This window comes from Nycticebus coucang, chromosome 7 (genome assembly GCF_027406575.1).
Source record: "Nycticebus coucang isolate mNycCou1 chromosome 7, mNycCou1.pri, whole genome shotgun sequence".
Lineage (NCBI taxonomy): Eukaryota > Metazoa > Chordata > Mammalia > Primates > Lorisidae > Nycticebus > Nycticebus coucang.
The window spans coordinates 132,277,389-132,296,848 of record NC_069786.1 but is presented as its reverse complement, the minus strand read 5'-3'; the positions used below and the strand labels follow the sequence as shown (position 1 = coordinate 132,296,848).

General features: G+C 50.4%; 1 protein-coding gene across 10 annotated transcripts in view; it reads right to left on the bottom strand.

The window, feature by feature from the left end:
* The window catches only part of AGAP1 (ArfGAP with GTPase domain, ankyrin repeat and PH domain 1), a 547,645-nt gene that overhangs the window by 352,724 nt on the left and 175,461 nt on the right, over window positions 1-19,460 (bottom strand). For all 10 annotated transcript variants that reach the window (XM_053596986.1, XM_053596987.1, XM_053596989.1 and 7 more), the window contains exon 2: window positions 2,054-2,112. In XM_053596986.1, the coding sequence (XP_053452961.1) occupies window positions 2,054-2,112 (59 nt within the window). The remainder of the gene's footprint in view (window positions 1-2,053; window positions 2,113-19,460) is intronic.

Genomic DNA, 19,460 nt, shown 5'->3' with positions numbered 1-19,460 from the left:
AGCCTATGGGTGGCCATGGGCCCCACTTGGCTGTTTCAACCTACACAGAATCCTAAATAAAAACATAAAATTCAGCTCCTTGGTCAAGGGGCCACATTTCAACCCCTCAGCAGCCAGATGGGGCCAGGAGCCATCATATTGGGCAGCACATTCCAGAGCTTTCCACTGCCAAGGAAGTTCCACTAGGCAACACCCGGGAGCCCACCCCAGCCCAGGCCAATCCCAGCCCGGGCCGATCCCAGCTCTGTGCTGATTTCTTAATGTCTCTGAGCCTCAGTTTCCTCATTGATGAAAGGGGGGCCAGAACAGCCCCTACCCCCAACCTTGTGGGGCAGCTGTCAGGGAGAAGTGAGATAACTTTGTAAAACACTCAGACAAGCCCCGCACAGCACCCCGCTCCTCGGACATCACCGCCGTCGCTAGGGCACCACTCCCGCCGTTCCACGCAGGCCTGAGTGGCACTTGAATTATTTCAAGAGGGCATAAGTGAAACTGGCAGGTCTTGTAAAAAACTCGTGTAACAACACTGCCAACCAACACTGTTCCTCTGACAAGTGTTTCCTGAACATCTCCCGTGGGATTCACACCGTGCCAGCACAGTGGCTACTGAACATATGACAGAAATGGGAGGCTGTCTCAAGGCCGGTCCTGCGGAACCCCAGGCCTCTGACACGGGCAGGGGCGGTGACCAACACTTTGTCTGTCACCGGGAAAGGAGCCCGTTGGGAGGCGAGGCAGGGAAAGGGCAGCAGTCACAGGGGGGAACAAGGGGACACAGAAAGGAGATGGGCTCGGCAAGGACACCAGTGACTGCAGCAGGGCCTGTCAGAGCTGAGCGGAGAGGCGGAGTGTGTGCGCGCTTGTCTGCCCGCCCATCTCAGGCTGCCTCCCACTCACCAGCCTTTGTCTCCTACATTTGAAAACGTGTATTCTCCCTAGTGGTAAAGTCCTGTGTGTGTTCCTCAAGGATCTGAAGCTTCAATCTCCGTCTCTGTCTCCATCTCAGAGGTGAGAAACCTGAAGGACTGTCCCCCAGGCCTCTGTCCTCTTCTTTATCCTCTAGGGTTAGGGTTGAGGCCATCCACTGACGTTGGAGCCGGAGGGGAGAGAAGCCCACAGGTCCAAGAGACAGTCTGGTGCCACGAACAGAAATTAAGAGGACAGAGATACCAGGACCCTGCTGGGCCATGTGGAGCCGTTTCATCAGTAAGTTGCTGAACGCCAACAGCTCACCTGCCAACCTCCCACAGTCAGGCCCATCAATCGGGAAACTAGAAAAAATATATCCACATGCAGAGACATGCACACAGAGACAGAGACACAGACACGGCCACACAGAGACACAGCCACACACATACACATACATAACACACGGGCAAATACGCACATGCTTACACAGACCCAGGCACACCCATGAAGACACACACACACACACGCATACATATATACAAACAAACGCCACACACATCGTGACAAAGAACACGAGGATGTCAGTTACGATCTTCCCTTCCTTCCATCCCAAAGGGGATTCGTGCCATCAGGAGGGGCCCACAGAGGCCGCTGCACAAAGCCACTTTTTATATGTGCCAATTTTAACCTTTAAATAATTTCACTGAAAAGGTCAATTTTATAGTAAAAGACAAACTCTTCTTTTTATGCCAATACTTTGTCAACAGGGTAAACTATCACTTTTTCAAAGCTTAATAGCTCATTACAGAAACCTTCCATGACATCTTGCAAGGGCAAATAAACCCACGTATGCCCCCGTGTGGGAGATACACACAAGGGGAGAGTGCGGCGTGACGGTGGCTCCTGCCCTGCCCGAGGACAGCACCCTGGCTGGCTGGGTCCCGCAACTGTCACAGAGACACTCGGGGCTCCAGTCAGTCAGACCTGGACCTTCGCAGAGTCAGGCGTCACCTGTGGCTCCCAGGGCATGACTAGGCGCCCAGGAATGCAGGGCTGGGCACGCTCACATGGCCACATCTGCAGAGCCCCCTCCCTCCCTGCAGGGAAGGGATGATAGTCATCCAGGCCAGAAGGGAACACTTACCACTTTGAGCTCCGGAACAGAGCGACTCAACGTCCATTCCTGGCTGTTCACAAAGGCATCTGTAAAAGAGGAGGCAAAAGGAAGTCAGACGCCACAGCTCACTGAAGGGCCAGGTCTAAATGTCCCCACATGCCACATTTCAAACCAGAAGGCCACTGGAGATGGTGGCCAGCTTCCCAGTGTCACCTCCATCTCTGAGAGATCAACATTTGTTCGAGTTCACACAGCTCACCCTCAGGCCAGCCAGGTGCTCCGACACTCCATCCAATGACTCTGAAAGGCCTAACTAGCTGGTCTCCTGGCTAAAGCCACAGGCCTTCCTCCGGACTGTGCCTATTCACAAGCGTGAGGTCTGTATGGAGGCAGCTGGCCGTCCTGGAAGCGGCCCTGTGATATCTAGTCAGTCAACTTGGACTGGTCTTTTTTGTTTGGTTTTTTGTTTGTTTTTTGTTGTTGTTTAAATACGCTGTTCTGAAATCCCACAAAAAAAGTATGCGACATGATGACGGGATTCTGAAAATCTAAATGGTCACAATATAAGCAACAATTCAGGGTTCAGAAGAGCCTTGACACTGGAGATTGAATCCTCACAAAGACAGAATGCTGGTGACCCATCCGGGGCAGGACAGGGTTCTGTCAGAAAGACGAGGGCCCCGGGCGCTGTGGGGCCGTGGACAGAGCCTGCCCCCAGCTCCACTGCCTGGCCGTCTCGGAGGGTGCCCACCCGAGGCAGACACGCCACACAACGCGGCCTTCCTTATCACCTGCTTGCCCACCCTGTACCATTTCCTGTCATAACCAGGCCTCACAGCAACACCACGGTACTCAGTGATGACCACCCAGCGGCCAGTCGACACAGATGGTGGAGGCTGGGGGTGCTGCAGACCCTGCCCACAGAGGTAAAGTAGCTTTTCCAAATGAGATTCCCTTTCTACATGTTTTCCTCTAATGTCGACACTGCTGATGGTACAGTAAAGTGAAGTACAGGAAGTAAAGTGATTCACAAAACATCTGAAAGTCAAGAAAAACCTTCACATAGGTGCATGACACTCAATTCAAACATGCGACATAGGAGCAAAAGCAAACAGCCTGGCTTTGTGGTGCCACCAAGACTATAACACATAAGGACACTTGCGTTTGGGCAGGCCAGGGGACCACAGTCCACCAGAACACAAAACCAGATGCCACAAACCCCACAATGATGGAGCCAGGATCTCCCAGTTCAAGGCGGTGGGATGCCCCAGCAGAGGAAGTCTCCTACTTGGAAGAAGAACGGCCGGAATGATCAGATCGGCTGTCCTTAAGAGGATGGAAATGACGCAAGGTGATAAACGTGTCTGGAGTATCTTGAAGTCAAGGCCAGTTGTAAGCTGGTAGGGGTCAGTGTTCAACAGCAGAGACACTGAACTTCTGGAGCACAATACGCCCTCCTGTTCAGGTGACAGAGGTCCATCTCCAAGGGCTCAGGGGGCAGAATCAAGAGCCTGGAACAGACGCCCAGAGGCCATGTCTCCCTGTACTGCCCTCAAAAGCTTCCCAGTTACTATCCCTCCACGCTCCCCACTGGACTGACTACTAGGAGTGAAATTAGGCTGTGTATCTGAACATCCACCCTTTCGACAGCAAACGCCCTCCTCACATGCCACAGATAAAACGTCCCTGTGAACAGAAGCAGCACAGACCACCGTGCTGACGTCAGGCATGGGCTGGACACCCAGCAGGTGCTCAGTAAACAGTACCCAACCTCGTTTCCTAACATCAGTGAACAGCACCAGCAGTCCAGTTCCAAAGCACTCGCCTCCTGTCACCACCTGCTCTCTATAGAGAAAATGGCAACATGGCCTTTGGATCTACAGGGCAAGCCTGATGGTCCCAGGAAGACTGAGAGGTCAGTGTCAGTGACTCCCCCAAATGCAGGTCCCAACAATGTCCAGCTTCTCAGAAAGTCACCCTGTTGCTGCACTTTTAACAAACTCCAACCCGGTTTAAGTAAAGTTGGATATCTCCATATCATGGAAAAGCGAGCACTCAATAAAACCAGCTGAGGTCTCATTGCACGACGGGGAACCACCCTCGTGATCCCCACACTAATGTCAACCAGTGACAGCAGGTGCCACACAGACGGAACAGACATGACACTAACAGACACGGGTTGTCATCATGCGGTTGGGGGGTGTTATGTGCGCCAAATATACACATGCTTGTCGGGGCTGAGAGTATTTCTGGATTTCTGGTAAGATTAAAAACTTAATAGTCAAAAAAATAAAGTAAAAAAATAAAAACTGAACAGTTGTTGATTTAGGTAAGACAGCTAGGTGTCCGCAGGGCAGAATAGTGAGATGGCATTCCCGTCACTGCTCCCTGTTGGTAAATTGCATGCCATTTGGCAGGTAAAAATTAAATGATGTAGTTTTAAAAATGAGCCTTAATAGTAGAACAAAGAGATGTGAATTAAAATGAGGTCAATTCATTAATGTACTGTGATTTTTAAACACATACCACCCTAAGATTAAGTTCGTAACAAATATTAAACATTCATCACAAGGTGAACATTTAGGGCTCCATTAAACAAACATGTATAACAGAAACATCAGAACAATGTGCAGCATCTTTCTACTTTCAAATACACCCTCAGTCGAGTGGACGATGTACGCTTGATTTAACTGCCAAGCATGGCCTTTCCTCTTCCATTAGAAACCATATAGTATTTTAAAAACTTTCATCATTGCCCAGTTAGAATGAAATGCTCCCGACACAAAGGTAAGTGAAAAACAACAAAAATACTCTGCAAAGACTCACATTCCAGAAGAATCTTCTATCCAACCCTTTCCGTGGGCTGGATACATGGTGAGTGGGAGTCACAGAGGTGGGAGGACAGCCAGCCTCTCACGCCACGATGGGTAGAGACCGCCAGGGACCCAGTTGGCTCTCCCGTTTCACTGTGTGCTTCATGGGGGCAGTAAAGCACCTGGACAGGTGCAGGAATGTGTGTGTGTGTGTGTATACAAGTGTGTATGTACACAGCCTGTGTGCGTTGTGTGTCCCAGGAAAGGACCGGCCACAGTCGGAAGTCACAGAAGATGCTGTCTTCAGAAAGTGTCCCACTGTGTCTAGGGACTGACCCTGGCAATGTCTAGGTCATTTCCTGAGAGCTCATTAAACACCACCACAGCCTAGGGGTGGACCTGGGCGCAGAAGTCACTTGGGCGATGTTCCACCAGCAGTGCCAGATTCCAAATCCCTCCCTTGTTCCCTGCCGTGGCCTCAGACACGCCTGGGACACCTCAGCGCTGGCAGCAGGTGAGTGTCAGGGAAGACCTGGAGACCCTCCGCACCTGCATCCCTGACCAGCGCCCCACACAGGTCAGCGTCCTGACCTGTGCCCACTCCTTATGATTCTTCACCTTCGGTTTCTCAAAACTTGCTAAGTGAACGGGCCAAATGTGCAATTCCGAAAGCAGGAATTTCTCACGAAATGTGAAAATGTCACAAATAGTGCCACAGTCACAGGGCTCAAGAGCCCGTAGCACGGACCACCGACGCACATCTGCTTCTCCTCGTCCACCAGCCCACGGAGGCCAAGGGTCAGCCATGGGTCTGACAGTGACCTTGGGTAACTTTCCCAGTCTCTGTAACACTCAACTTCCTCACCCACAAAATTGAAGTATTTCTCTCCTGGGGATTCTGGGAGGTTTCGAGAAGATGTGGTCGGTGTGCGTAGGGCAGGGCCTGACGACCCAGGGGAAGCCCTGCCACTGCCTTTGGGGTGCGATTGAAGAGCAAGGCGCCTGATGTGCCTGGGTGCGTGGCTCCTGGGTTCTCTGGCCAATGGGGGGAGGTGACCTGCTTGGAGATGCATGGAAACCCACTACCTGAATGCACAGAGAGCTGGGGGAAACAGGTGACAAGGGACATGGATAAGCCTGACGTAACACAAGCTGGAGAAGTCCTGACCAAACAATCACATCACGGCCATAGAAAATCATGGTTCTGGCCTGGACTGGATGGCTCACACTGGTCATACCTGCAATCCCAGCACTCTGGGAGGCTGAGGCGGGAGGATCCCTTGAGGCCAGGAGTTTTACACCAGCCTGGGTAACATAGTGAGACCCCATCTCTACTAAAAATTAAAAAAAAACCACTAGCTGAGTGTGGTGGTGGGCCTGTGGACCCAGGAGTTGGAGGTAGCAGTGATCCATGCCACTCTGCCCCAGCCCGGGTGACAGGATAAGACTTCATCTCCTTAAAAATAAAGGTGGGGAGGAGAAAGAGAGAGAGCGAGAGAGAGAGAGAGAGAGAGAGAGATATCAAGATCATAGTTCAAAGAGGTCCACTAACTCCAAAGGGAGCAAAACAAGCTAAAAGGTGTTCTGGGAGTTAGTTTTTCTCTCAGGCCAATTTTTTATATTGAACCACATAGACTTGCCGTTTTGCAGGTGTTAGCAGTTGTATAATAGCAATTTGATATGGTTCAACTCACAGCACGTAAGTATGCATAGAAAAAAGTCATTCATGTGGTTTGGTTGCTAATAGATATCCAAAATTCTAGAGTTGAAAATAATCCTGCAACTGCCTCCACTAAGCCATCTCAGCATTCTATCTCAGCAAAACAGCAGGAGCAAAGCAACGGGGCCAGAGGGCCACGACAGGTGTGCGGAGCACTTGGCCTGAGAAGATAAAGCCCACCTGCCCGCCTGTAGGATCCTGACTGTACAAGGACCAGGGAGCTCCCTTTCTAATCAGGCTCCAGGCTCCCTCATCAGGGCCAGAACCTTCAGCTAACGGCTCTCCGCCATCCCTGAGGGGCAATGCCAAGTCTTCTCTATATGGAATCAGCCATCACCTGTGGGCGGGGCTCACTCACCAGTGGGGCTATTGACTCTAATTTCCTCTTCAAATTACCAAAAGCACAGCATGTGGCTGTAATTAGGACAACCTCACCGTCCACAACACCCCAGTTCACTGACCATGAGGACACACTCTGGACAAAGCAGATGAAATGGTACACAGGGTAAAAAAGGGACCCCAAAATTACAGGTGCAGTTTTAAAAACAACATATTATCTCAGGAATTGGGACAATTCTTTGAAAACCTTAAATTTCACAAGGATCCTTTCAAAAGAACTCTTCTTTTTAGCAACAGAAAAGTGAAGGAACATTTATTTTTAGTTTAAAGCATTCATAAAGTCCCCAAATATAAAACAGCAATGGGAAAAGAGCATGTCTGCGCTGAGAGCAGGCGAGCCGGCTCCCATGGCCACACCAGTCCTGTGCGGAGGGAGGAAGGGGATGTCCTCAATAACACAGAAAACCTATTTCAGCCCAGCGGGAGAGGAGCACCCTGCAACCCATTCATACACAGCACTGCAGACTTTCAAAAGGAGGACTTGACTGCGGCTGGCTCTGGCACAGATTTCAGTGGTATGATTTAACACATTAACTGCCACGGGAGTTGTAGTTAACTTATGCTAGTTTTGAGCCCGGGCCTCGTGACACACATATAACTCACACACCTGTTGACTTAAAACTAGTGTGGCAGCCACCGTGTTAGTCCCCTTGAATTCCATGCAGGCATCCTCAAACTTTTTAAACAGGGGGCCAATTCACTGTCCCTCACACCGTTGGAGGGCCGGACTATAGTTTTTTAAAAAAAAACTGTGAACAAATTCGTATGCACACTGCACATATCTTATTTTGAAGTAAAAAAAAAAAAAAAAAAAACCGGGAACAAAGACAATCACACCGCCTCATGTGGCCCGCAGGCCGCAGTTTTAGGACCCCTGTGTAAGTGAAGTACAGCACTAAGCATTGGGGTACAAGGTGAGTTTCAGTCTTTCCTGGAAGTTCAAGCTGCCTTTCAGTGGGCCACAAAGATCCACAAACAAGGTGTCTTCCTATCTCGTGTGCCCTGACAACATTCTTCCTACCCCTGCCTTTCACCAGGCCACCAAGACGCCACCATGTCCACCCTGAGACACCACCACCCCATGGCCTATAATTCCAAGCATCTTTCCCCTGATTCGGGGTCCTTTCTCCTCTCCCTTAAGGAAATCCCAAGGCAAAAAGGTTCTAGCCCTGAAGAGCACTAAAGGATCTGCAAGTCTTTAACTTCTTAGAGGATATGAGACTCCTCTTCCCTGTGGTCTTCTTTTGGAGACAGAGTCTCACTATGTCGCCCTTGGTAGAGTGCCATGGTGCCACAGCTCACAGCAACCTCAAACTCTTGGTCCTAAAGGCAATTCTTTTGTCTAAGTCTCCCAAGTAGCGGGGACTCCAGGCATCCACCACAACACCCAACTATTTTTGTTGTCGTTGTTTAGGAGGCCTGGGCCAGGTTGAACCCGCAGCCCCGCTACCTGTGACCACTGTCCTAGCCACTGAGCTACAGGCGCCGAGCCCTCTTCCCTGCGTTTTCAAGAGCTTTCCTAAGAGCTTCACAACCCCCGGTGCTCAAGAACTATGGTGTTCTCTGAGAAAAGCCTTGTTGTCATGGGTGTGTAAAACATAAATTAAAGGATTCATATCTGAGAAAAGCAAAGGTGTGAGGGTTTGAGAGTGTATGGAAAGGAACATTCCCTTTTCCTTCTCAAAACGTGCACACAGAGGCCTTGAGGGAGAACAGCCTAAGCCTCACTCTCCCTCATGGGGCTGGTATTTTTATGTTCTGTATTTCCTTGAAAAGGATGTGCATTTCGTTAGCTGTGGCTGTCTCAGAGCAATTTACTCATAAATAATAACTTGATAGTCCTGAAACCCGTGTCCTAATTCCATCCAATTTCCATCTCATTGGGATAAAACTAAGGCGATAATGGGTTTTGTTGGCAAAAATCTTTGAAGGAAGGTTTTGGATCCATGTATGACCTTCTGGCCCCAGCTTATTAGCCAGGAGACTGAAGACAAGCCTCACCCCAAGTGCAGGGAAGACTGCAAATGGGGACGGTCTCCTAACACGGGGTCCCCAGAAGAACCACCCTCAAAATACTTTCTAAGCCTCCTTAGAGTTTCTGGCGGCCCTCACATCTCACGGCTTCCTTGTTACAGCACAGGTCTCACTTCCAGTTTTAATTTCTGAGCCTTGACAGCCTGGCAGAGAGTACAGACACCCCCACTGTGAGATGTGGCGGCAGAGCCGTCCTTGGGAAGCCCTGTCTGCTACCTGAAGTCTGTGGAGAGAGCTTGGCGTCCCCACCATGGGGCTCAAACACTGCCGCTTCAAAAATAGGAAACACTGCCAAATGTGCATTTTTGACTTGACATTTTGTGACTCTAAAAAGTAAATTGTGGCCACGAAATATTCCAGGAGTTTTGCAAAGAGCTAAGTGTCTGTGGAGTCCATTGAGCCAGCGGGAATTCAAAGTGGTCACCGAACTCTGGGGGGACAAGTACACTCAAATTTACATCCGTATGGTGAGTGATCATGTCATGAAAAGTCAGCCCCAATTTCCTTCATTATTAAAGTGACTGACCACCCGATCACTGTCACCCAAAGAAGCCTTCTGAGCCTTCTTAATGTGTCAGGCCTTCTAAACACAAGGTAACCCCAAACCAGAGGCACTGCCTGTGTCTACTGGAAGGCTCCCCTAGACCCTGAGTTCCAAACCAGTCCAACCCAGCTTGTCCTTTGTGCCCAGCAGCAACACCTGAACCCCCAACCCTCTGCCCCGCAACCAAAGGAAGGAAGTACCCACAGGGGCAGGAAGAGCACGTGCCCAAGTTCTCTCCCTCCCATCTTCCCATGTGAGTTGGGACAGGGCTTGTCCGACGTGGTCACTGGCTCACAGTGGCCCAGACGGCCAGCCTTCCACCTGGACCACAGGCCAGTCCTCCCTCCTGCCTTCTCCTCTCTATTGCTGGGAAAGCTGCCTCAGGAGCTTGTTAAGAACCCGCTGGGGGTTTTGAGCCTGTGAATAAACTGTAACTGTTCCTATATATAAACTGGGAAGAATTACAAGAATTTTAAAATTATGATAGGTGTGATTAACAATTACAAAACAATAACGTTGCTATAATGACAAGGACCTGAGGAAGTGACAGGAGGAAGAGCCAAGCCCCACCACTTACCCAGCTAAGGGGACCCAGCCTCTCGCTGGGGGTCCTTAGTGCCTCCACAGAGGAGTAGGGCATTGTCACCTTAGACCAAAGCCAGAATCCTAAACTTTATAAGACTTAAAATTTTAAATGAACCTTAAGGATTCGTTATTTTTTATTCAGATTAATATGAGGGTACAACAGATTTGGTTACACGGTTGGTGTTTTTAGGGTGAAGTTTAAGTTGTAGTAGAGCCCTTCATCCAGGCGGTGTGCTCAGCAACCTCACATTGTGCCCATCAGGTGAGAGCTCGCCCATCCTCTCCCCCCACCTCCCAATTTAATATACTTGTGTAAATTTCCCCTGTAGAGGAAATTTACAGGGGAAATTTTTTTCCCCCAGTTTCTGGCCAGGACTGGGTTTGAATCCTCTACTTCCAGCATATGGGGCCAGCGCCCCACCCCTTTGAGCCACAGGCACGGCCCTGTAGTTGTTTTTCTATTGGTTTGATGTTAGTATTGAGGACACTGGATGCCTGCTTTTCCATTCTTGTCATACTTCACTAAGAAGAATGTGCTTCAACTCCATCCAGGTAAATACAAAAGATGTAAAGTCCTCATCCTTTTATGGCTGGATAGTACTAGGTGATACGCTATGAAGACGACCACGCCAGCAACGGCAACGGCAACGCCAACAAAAATAAACAAATGGGACTTCATTAAGCTAAAAAGCTTCTGCACAGTTAAGGACCCAACACAATCCAAGCAAACAGACAAACTTAAAGATTCTTTGAAACATTTTAAAGTCTAAAATGAAACTATGGTGTTCTTGAAAATAAAAATATGAATAAGAACATTTTATGAAAAGTATGTTAGAAATTGCTAGAGAAATTCACATTTTTCCCCTAAGATATATATAAAAATACCCAGCTTCATGTCTTACTGAAGTTTGAGGGGAAATATGAAAACTTTCCCTTGCTTAAAATAAATATGGCAGAAAATAGGAGACAAGTTACTTACAATTCATACTCTGAATTTCTGTCAGTCATGTGCTAGACATTAATTGGGCCTGACAGTCTCCATTCCGTAAAGAATTATAAACACAGTCAGTAATATTTTTTAATTCATGGTGAAATTAATGTTTATAATAAGGGATGGCTTGATAACAGATGAAAATAAATCCAGAAAATTACTACAGAAAGAGTAATCGGCATTAATTCGTTCCCCACTGCCCCTGAATTTTGGCCAAAACAGCAAATTAAAAACAGTGTGGCCAGATACAGGGGCTCACATCTGTAATCCTAGCACTCTGGGAGGCTGAGGCAGGTGGATCACCTGAGCTTAGGAGTTCAAGACCAGCCTGAGCAAGAGCGAGACCCTGTCTGTAAAAATAGCCAGGCATGGGCGGCACCTGGGGCTCAAAGGAATAGGGCGCCAGCCCCATATGCTGGAGGTGGCGGGTTCAAACCCAGCCCCTGCCAGAAACTGGAAAAAAAAAAAAATAGCCAGGCATTGTGGTGGGTACCTACAGTTCCAGCTACTGGGGAGGCTGAGGCAAGAGAATCACTTGAGCCTAAGAGTTTGAGTTTGCTGTGAGCTATGATGCCACGGCACTCTACTGACAGTTACAAAGTGAGACTGTCTCAAAAAATAAACAAACAAATAAAAATAGTGTGTAGGGGACAGTGGTGGCAGTGTGGTCTATAGGGCCCCGGGGTCACACATGGCAGGTGCAGGGATGACAGGCACAGAGAGTCAACTAGGCCTGAGTCACTCTGCCACCACAGAGAAGAATCGTTTCTTCTGGGAATTGAAAGGAGGCCTGAGGGTAGGTGGGTACCGGCGTGGCTGGACCATGTCTGCAGACCTGGCATGAGGAATAACTACCCATAAATACGAGACAGTTAATGGGCAAACCAGCACGTCCCTACCCCGATGTGGCGATGCTCGTTCAAACCCTTGGTCTGCATGGAATCCCAGGCAGCTTTCTGCAACTCATTTAGTTTCTTGAGGCTTCGATCTCTTCACCTGTGAAACGGGAGGGCTATACCTGGCCCTCTTCTTATTCAGGAACACCCTTCCAGCTGGTGCCTGGGGCAGTGCCAGCTTCCCTCTGGCTAATGGGCTGGCACTGACCAAAGGGAAGGGAGGGTTCGGGGTCCCTGGATCCTTATACATGGCCCTGAATGGCCTCCAACCAAAACAATCCTTGACTTAATGTAGATACATGCAAGTCAAAACAAAAAAAAAAAAAGTTAGGATATTTTTCTTTATAGGGTGAAAATGGAGATGGTTTTGCAAGTCAGTATAAATGATCCTCCACCCAACAAATGGGTCCACAGCCCGTGCACAGGAAATGGGCAGCGATTTCACGGTGCCACTGGCAATTTTGTGGCTGCATTCCATGATTGAAACAAATACTGCTCATTAGGTTGTAAGCCCCAGCAAATCTAATCAGCCGCCTAGACCGTGGTTTCTGCTGGGCCTGCTGACACAGACCTGCCCCTCCTCCCTCAGACTTGGCCTGTGGCCTCACATCCAAGCCACAGTGAACCAGGCTGGAGAGGGAGGAAGCTGAGACATCAGTTCCATCCTTCACATGAAATGCCTGCTATATATCCCACAGCCTACCATAACTCTTGGGGGCCCCGTCACTGTTCAGGGTAAATGAGAGTCGTAAGCCACAGACTGAAAACTGGAAAACACACAGCCCTGCAGGCCACCGCCAGGGCAGCGCCCAATCTGTTCCTGTGTCCCCCGCAGTCAGGGCAGCACCCAATCTGTCCTTGTTTCCCCTGCCACCAGGGAAGCACCCATTCTGTCCCTGTGTCCCCCACCACCACAAGTCCAGCCCTCCCTGGCCTTCTTGGTTCACGGAAAGTGGACAAATAAAACCCAATGTGCAAAAAGGAGGGGTTGGCAAGGATCATAACCACTGTCACACTTCCCAACAACACCCCAGAGTCCAGAGAAGAAGCTGCCTCTCAAGGCAGAACCAAGGGTTCCTCAAGCCCCTTGGAAGGACAGTCCCTCCCCTCAGCTCATTCCGCCTGCTCCCCAGGTGTGATCCAAGGCTGCCTTGCAGACACAGGGTCTCCCGTGCCCTGCCCGACTTCCCACCCACCTGCTGCCTTTAACACAGTGTCCCCGCCTGCACCTGCCCCTGAGCCCTGACAAGTCCTAACCCACATAAGGCCCTGGTGGGACCCACACTCAGTGCAGACCTCGTCCTCACTAAACACTACAGCCCGAGGAAGAGCTACCTGCTTGTGGGAAATGTTCCACCAAAGATTAAGTAGAATAAGTTGACACAAAAACTGGGTTGCCCACCATGTATACTCCGAGCCCACGTCTGTACACCAAGTAATTAATTAATTAGACGCATGATAAACAAGCACAAAGGAAGCTGTCTGGGAGAACACAGCGCTATCTGGCCACAGCGCTGTCTCCAACCAGCAGGATGCCGGGGCGGGGGGGGGGTGGTGGTGGTTGTTTATCAATTTCGGGCCTATTTTCAGTCTTTACAATGAGCTTCTACTATTTTTACAATAAGAAAAGGCAATAATGGTACTTTCATGGATAAAAGTAGTTTCTAGAATGGTGTAAGATGACTCACGCACCTGGTGATCTGGCTGCAAAACTCGCCGCTATAAAGGTCAGCCTGGACAGCAAAACACTCAAAAGCATAATTAAGGAGGAAACGCAAGGAAAAGGTTCCCCATTATTCCTCTACTTCATATTCCTAACATCATGAATGTCAAAGATTCCTGCCTGGCTTTAAAATTACCAGGTCTATTTAATAGTAAAATAACGGGGGCTCATTTTAATACACATCTATTCCCCACCCATGAGGAGGGGTCCAGCATCTCTCACCCACACAACAAGTATCCTGCCAGCACCACTCCGGGTAAACTGGGAGGAAGAGCCAGAGCCCCAGGCCTCCAGGGTCCTCCCTGACCTCCAGTTATTTGTTCTCCAAGTGTGAGACGTGTTTGCTTTCTAATCGCACACAGCCTCTGAACGGGGTGCCGAGTGTCCCGTGTCTTCACAAAATGGGGCGCACAGTGATGTTAGGACATGCCCCTAACATCCCAATGATGGCAGAGAAGGGTACAGAGGAACAAATGCCCTGGGGAAGGAAGAAGTTTGGAGCCTCCTCATCTTCTTATTCCCAACACTTTACATCACTGAAGGGATAAATGGACCATTAACTGTGCACCCTCCAAAATCAGATGGTGATTTCTGTTACTTTTTATAAAGTGTTGATGATATGGTTTCTAACATTAGCAGTCACCGAAACTGCCACGTTTTTCAAAGGGAAGCACCATTAACTACAGAGTGCTGGCGACCAACTCATAGGACCTGCACTTACACAAATCAAGTTTATTTCTGGCTGAAATATGATTTTCTGTGTGTGAACAAAAGCTAACTAAAATCCATTCTCGGTTAATACTTACATTTTATTTCTACGTCCTCCTACTGAAACGGCAAGTTCTCCTTCTCCTAATGCTCCTTTAATGAGAGCTCTTGACAACACCTGCCCAGATCCAGTGGGCACGTGGTAGGCACGGGCTGTCCCCCACTCCAGGGCTAAAGCCCTCATGCCTGGCTGCAGGCAGTGCTGATGACTGGCCACTCTCGGGCGTCCCCTCCCAGTCACTGCCCTTGACTGAGAGAGGGGTGCAGCCCAAGCATGAGACCCACTGGGAGGGCTAGCAACGGGCATGAAGGCCAACACCCCTTCCCACCCCCCTTGCTTAATCAGGATAGCTCTGAGAGCTAACCCTGCTCCTGAGTCCCCCTCCACACCTCAGGTCCCTGCACCTTCTGTGGAAACTGCCCTGCAACCAGGAACCACCTTCCTCCCAGGCCTGCAACTGAACTAACCCCAGGGGGGGAGTTCCCAGGGCATGCTCCTCTCCTCTGGGGCCCACAAGGCCATCCCCCCAAGGCTTCCCGAGGACCTGCCCTCCAGAATGACCTTTCCCAGTGGTATCTGCCACTGGCATTTGTAGAGGCCCCTGCCAGGAAGGGTCCCAGAACAGAAAGCCCATGTAGCCCGATTGGAGAGCATCTGAATGTGCCGCTCCAGGGACAGTGCCGGCTCTCCACCACTGGCCAGCAAGTCACAGCTTGTGCCATTCACTGCAGCTGCCAGTACCACTGACACAGTCTCCACAGCGCAGTGTTCACTCACTCACTCAGCGCTCCTGGAGCCAGGCACCGTGCCACACATGAGGGAGGTGTCCGTGACAAGCACAACCTGACCCTGCCGTGGACAAGAGTCCTAAGTCCACAGTGAGATCTCTGACAACAAAGTGGTGAGCCTCAGACAAGAAACGCAGAGCAACAGGGGGGAAGGACGAGTGGGGCGGGGCAGGGGGGTGTCTGTGTCTCCCAGGCCCTGTCCTTTATAAGCTGGGTCCTGGGGGTGGGGCCAGCACCAAGGCAGGAAAACACGGCCCAGGAGGGCAAGTGGGGGGCAGGAAGGGTGCAGAAGAGTGCAGTTTGATGCTGGGTACAGAGTTGGGACTTTATGAGGACGATAACAAAGTCACCTGGCGGCTTTTATGGGTTGGAGGGAAGTGACACAAGTCACACTTCCTGGCTGGTGTGAGAGCCCCTCGGGCTGAGTAAGAGAAGATCAGTGTGTGGCCCCAAGTGGGGACGCCAACTGCAGCGGGGGACAGGCGGGCACCAGAGGAAGCGGTGCCTGTGGGGAACACCTAGAAGAGCTGACAGCTGGACACACAGGGCATCTGCCAGGGACCCCCTCGGTTTGGGGTGTGGCTGCATACAGCATCTCCAAGAGCCTCTCAGGTGGATATTCAAAACCGAACGCGCTATGCACACTCAGGGTCTAGATTTATTTGGTTTCCTTGATGTACATCCTCTGGAGAATGATTTATGAAGTTTGGTAACACATTTCATCTTACTAAATAACTAGATAACTAGCAGCCAGATAATAAGCTGCCACGATGGTGCTCACGTCTCTGTAAAGTTGCTCAGTACACTGCATTTGTGTTTGTACCAGGAAAGTGAACTTTGCACCTTCACCTCCCCGCCCCCCACCCTGGGCCCCTAGGTGTCACCAGCCATTATCCCTAAGCCAGTGCTTCATCTAGGACAGGGAAGGGCGGGGCGTCTGGGTTCCGTCCTCTGCAGGTGTGTGAGCCCAGAGCAACAGGTAACTTGTGCTGAGGCTTCCCTGGGAGGCCCCTGAAGACATGTGACCTTGCTGTGGTCATACTCACAAATGACCAAAGTCATCTGATCATCTCAGACCCATGATGCTGTTTGGAAGGGGAGGGAATCGAAGCCGGTCTCAGAATCCTTGATGCCCTGACTGAATGTCAACACATCCCAATAACTACCTGTAGTTAACATGGGGTCTTTAGCACATTTTTGAGATGTGGAAATTCACTTCTGCTTATTGCACTGTTAACAGCAACAGCACTGGCAACCACAGGCCTCGAAACAGGCGCCCCTCTCCCTACCAGATGACAGCAGCAGCACCAGCCACTGCCTGAGTGTGCTGACTCTTCCTGGATGTGACAGTCCCACGGCGAGGTGCTGGTGGGGAGGAGGGCACCCAAGACCCTTGATCCCAGAGCCAGGGTCTCTCAGAAAGGGCCAGGGGCCTCAGGATCACCTGAACAGGCACCTCGCTGGGCTCTGCCCTGGCCTGGGGAGCGGAAACTGGGCAGGGGTAGAATCTCTTGTCCTCAACCCCCACCACAGCACTCCTGATGACTAATTTGAGTGTTCTGAGAACCCAAACTTACAGCCTAATTGAAGAAAACCCGGTGTGAGCAACTTCCAAGAAGGATTCTGGCACATTTATAAAATAGCAGCCACAGATCTGTGCCAAACCCTCAGGCCAGACCCAAGGCATTTAAATGGCTGGATTTAAAATTCTGAAAATAAAAACCATGAATTTCGATTTCTCTAAACCAATATTACGACCAGACTGGAGGATAAAATAAATCATGAAAAAAACACAATGACTTCACCCAAAGATACCAAAAAGAGCAACAGGAAGCCCAGATCAGTGCACTCGCCCCAGCAGACCTGAGGGGAGACAGCGCTTCTCCCAGAAGAGCTCGGCCAAGAATATGAAGTGCCCCAGGACCATCTGGCTGCCTGGCCAAGCACGGCTCCTGGGACAGACACTTGCTGAGATGCCCAGATTTTAACAGCTGTGCTATCTTGGAATCCACATCCCACTGGCTGCTGAGACTCAGCCTGATGAAGAGCTGGTCATCCTCCTCATCAGGAATCTAGGGCCAAACCACTCTTTTTCTTGATTATCTTGTTTTAAACTAGAAGCTGTATCTAAATGTTTGCCATGCACAATATCAAATGCACTAAATCTAACCCAAACAGCCAGGCGTTGCGGCAGGGGTGCCTGGGGGGTGTCCGCTGTGCACCTGCCTGGGGTGGCCACAGTAGCCCCACCCGGGAAGCATCCTGAAACACCGGGTGGGTAGGGTCAGAGTGCCGTCCAGCTAGACAGTCCAGGTCTGTGGTCAGAAAGGTACATGTACCAAGTCCTCTAGGTGGCAGCAGTGAGGGACAGGGGTGCTTCCTGACCCGTGAGAGACTGAGCAGAAGGGATTCCATCAACACCGCCTGAAAAAACGAGGGCAGCGAGACCCCAGGCTTAGGGTTCCTGGTCACTCTCACAGTTATTGTGATCTCAATGAGAAATTCCTTGTCAGAAAACAATTATTCCAGGGAAAATAAAGGAGAAGCATCACTTATAAAACTGCAACTGCCATGAATAGTCCTGAAGTGCCTGATACAGCACAGGGACTGCTGGGGAAGGGGCAGGAGTCCCCGGCCCACTCACTGTATCGGCTGCAGCACTGCGCGTGCGCGCGCGCACACACACACACACACACACACACACACACACACACACACACACACCACACACACACACACACACACACACACACACACGGCAGTCCCCAAAACTGCAGCTCCACTGGAGAGGAAGCCTTGCAGAGATCTCACTACTTGAGCTCCAGGAGACAGAGGACACTCAGGGAGGCCCTACGGCCAGCCAGCAAGACTCTAGGAAGGTCAAAGGACGGGGAGAAACAGACTGCGGTCAGGGCAGGACGGGAAGAGCAGTGTCGGAGGCCGAAGGGTCAGCAGGTGCCCTGGAGCTCCCACTGACAGGGTGGCCTGGGGCTCATTTCTTAATCTCTCTAGAAACAGACAGCTCTGCAGAGATCTCTCTATAGATGACCAATCTCACTGATCTGTGCAACAATAACCCAGCACACAGCCAGGGCTACTGCTGGAACCAGTGCTAAGTGTCTCTGAGGATACCTGGCCTGGGAAGTGTCACATGGACGTGGCTGCTGCTGTGACCGCTCTCCTGCGGCATACATCAAGCCAGGGGAGGCACAGGCACCTCTGGCTTCCTCCTGCACAGCACTGCAGTGACCCAGGCCTGGCCCTGCCATTCACCCACTCTGAACCCGAGCTGTCCCCAAAGCTCTCTAAGGCCTGTTTCCCCCAACACAGTGGAGTAAACAATGACTTCTGCCTCAGCAGCAGCTGCCGTCTGGTCTTAATGCTCGTGCACATGTTCATGACAAAAGTACCCACACAAGGCACAAGCCCAAGTCCTACTTCCCCGCCCACTGGAAACCAAACACTTGGGACCCGGCAGATTCTAGCAGGACGTGGAGTTTGATGTGGGAATCTGGCCTTTCCTGAAAGCAGTTTGCATTTGCAGGATGTGCTAAGGACGCAGGGAGAGGCAGCAAGTTCTGGGAGTGTGCCTGAGGTGGAGGGGCTGGGAATGTGAAAGGCAAGTGAGCTAAGGGAACCCTGGTGACCTTCTGGAGAGAATAAAGAGACAATGCTGGCATGGAACCGTTAGGGGAGCAGAATCTTCCCTGCATGCACCCCCAGGACCCCAAAACACGCAAGATGAGCAGCTGGACACCTCTGTCCATCCTCAGACCAGAAGGGTGGACAGACTGTTAGACCTGCCCCAGATCAGAAGACAGAGTTAAAGAGGAAAAAATCAAGGAAGCCCGAATTCCCCGGGGAACACACACTTTCCCCTCAAAAGAGATGCTTGAATGACCCATATCACCTGACTCTCCTCATGCCTGGCAATATCTCAACTATATCTCTGGCCATGTCCTGTGAAGAAAGATAACCCAGATCCGAAGGGAGGCAGCATTCCCATTTATTCTAGAAACAGACAAAATGAAAAGCTGGCAGGTCACATAGACAACCTTCGTCTAAAACACTGGACCTCTTATAAAAAAAAGAGGTGACATTTTTAACGAAATGTCTTATCAAATTAAACTGATATATGTCCAAAAAACTATCTGGAAACTCACCTAATACAG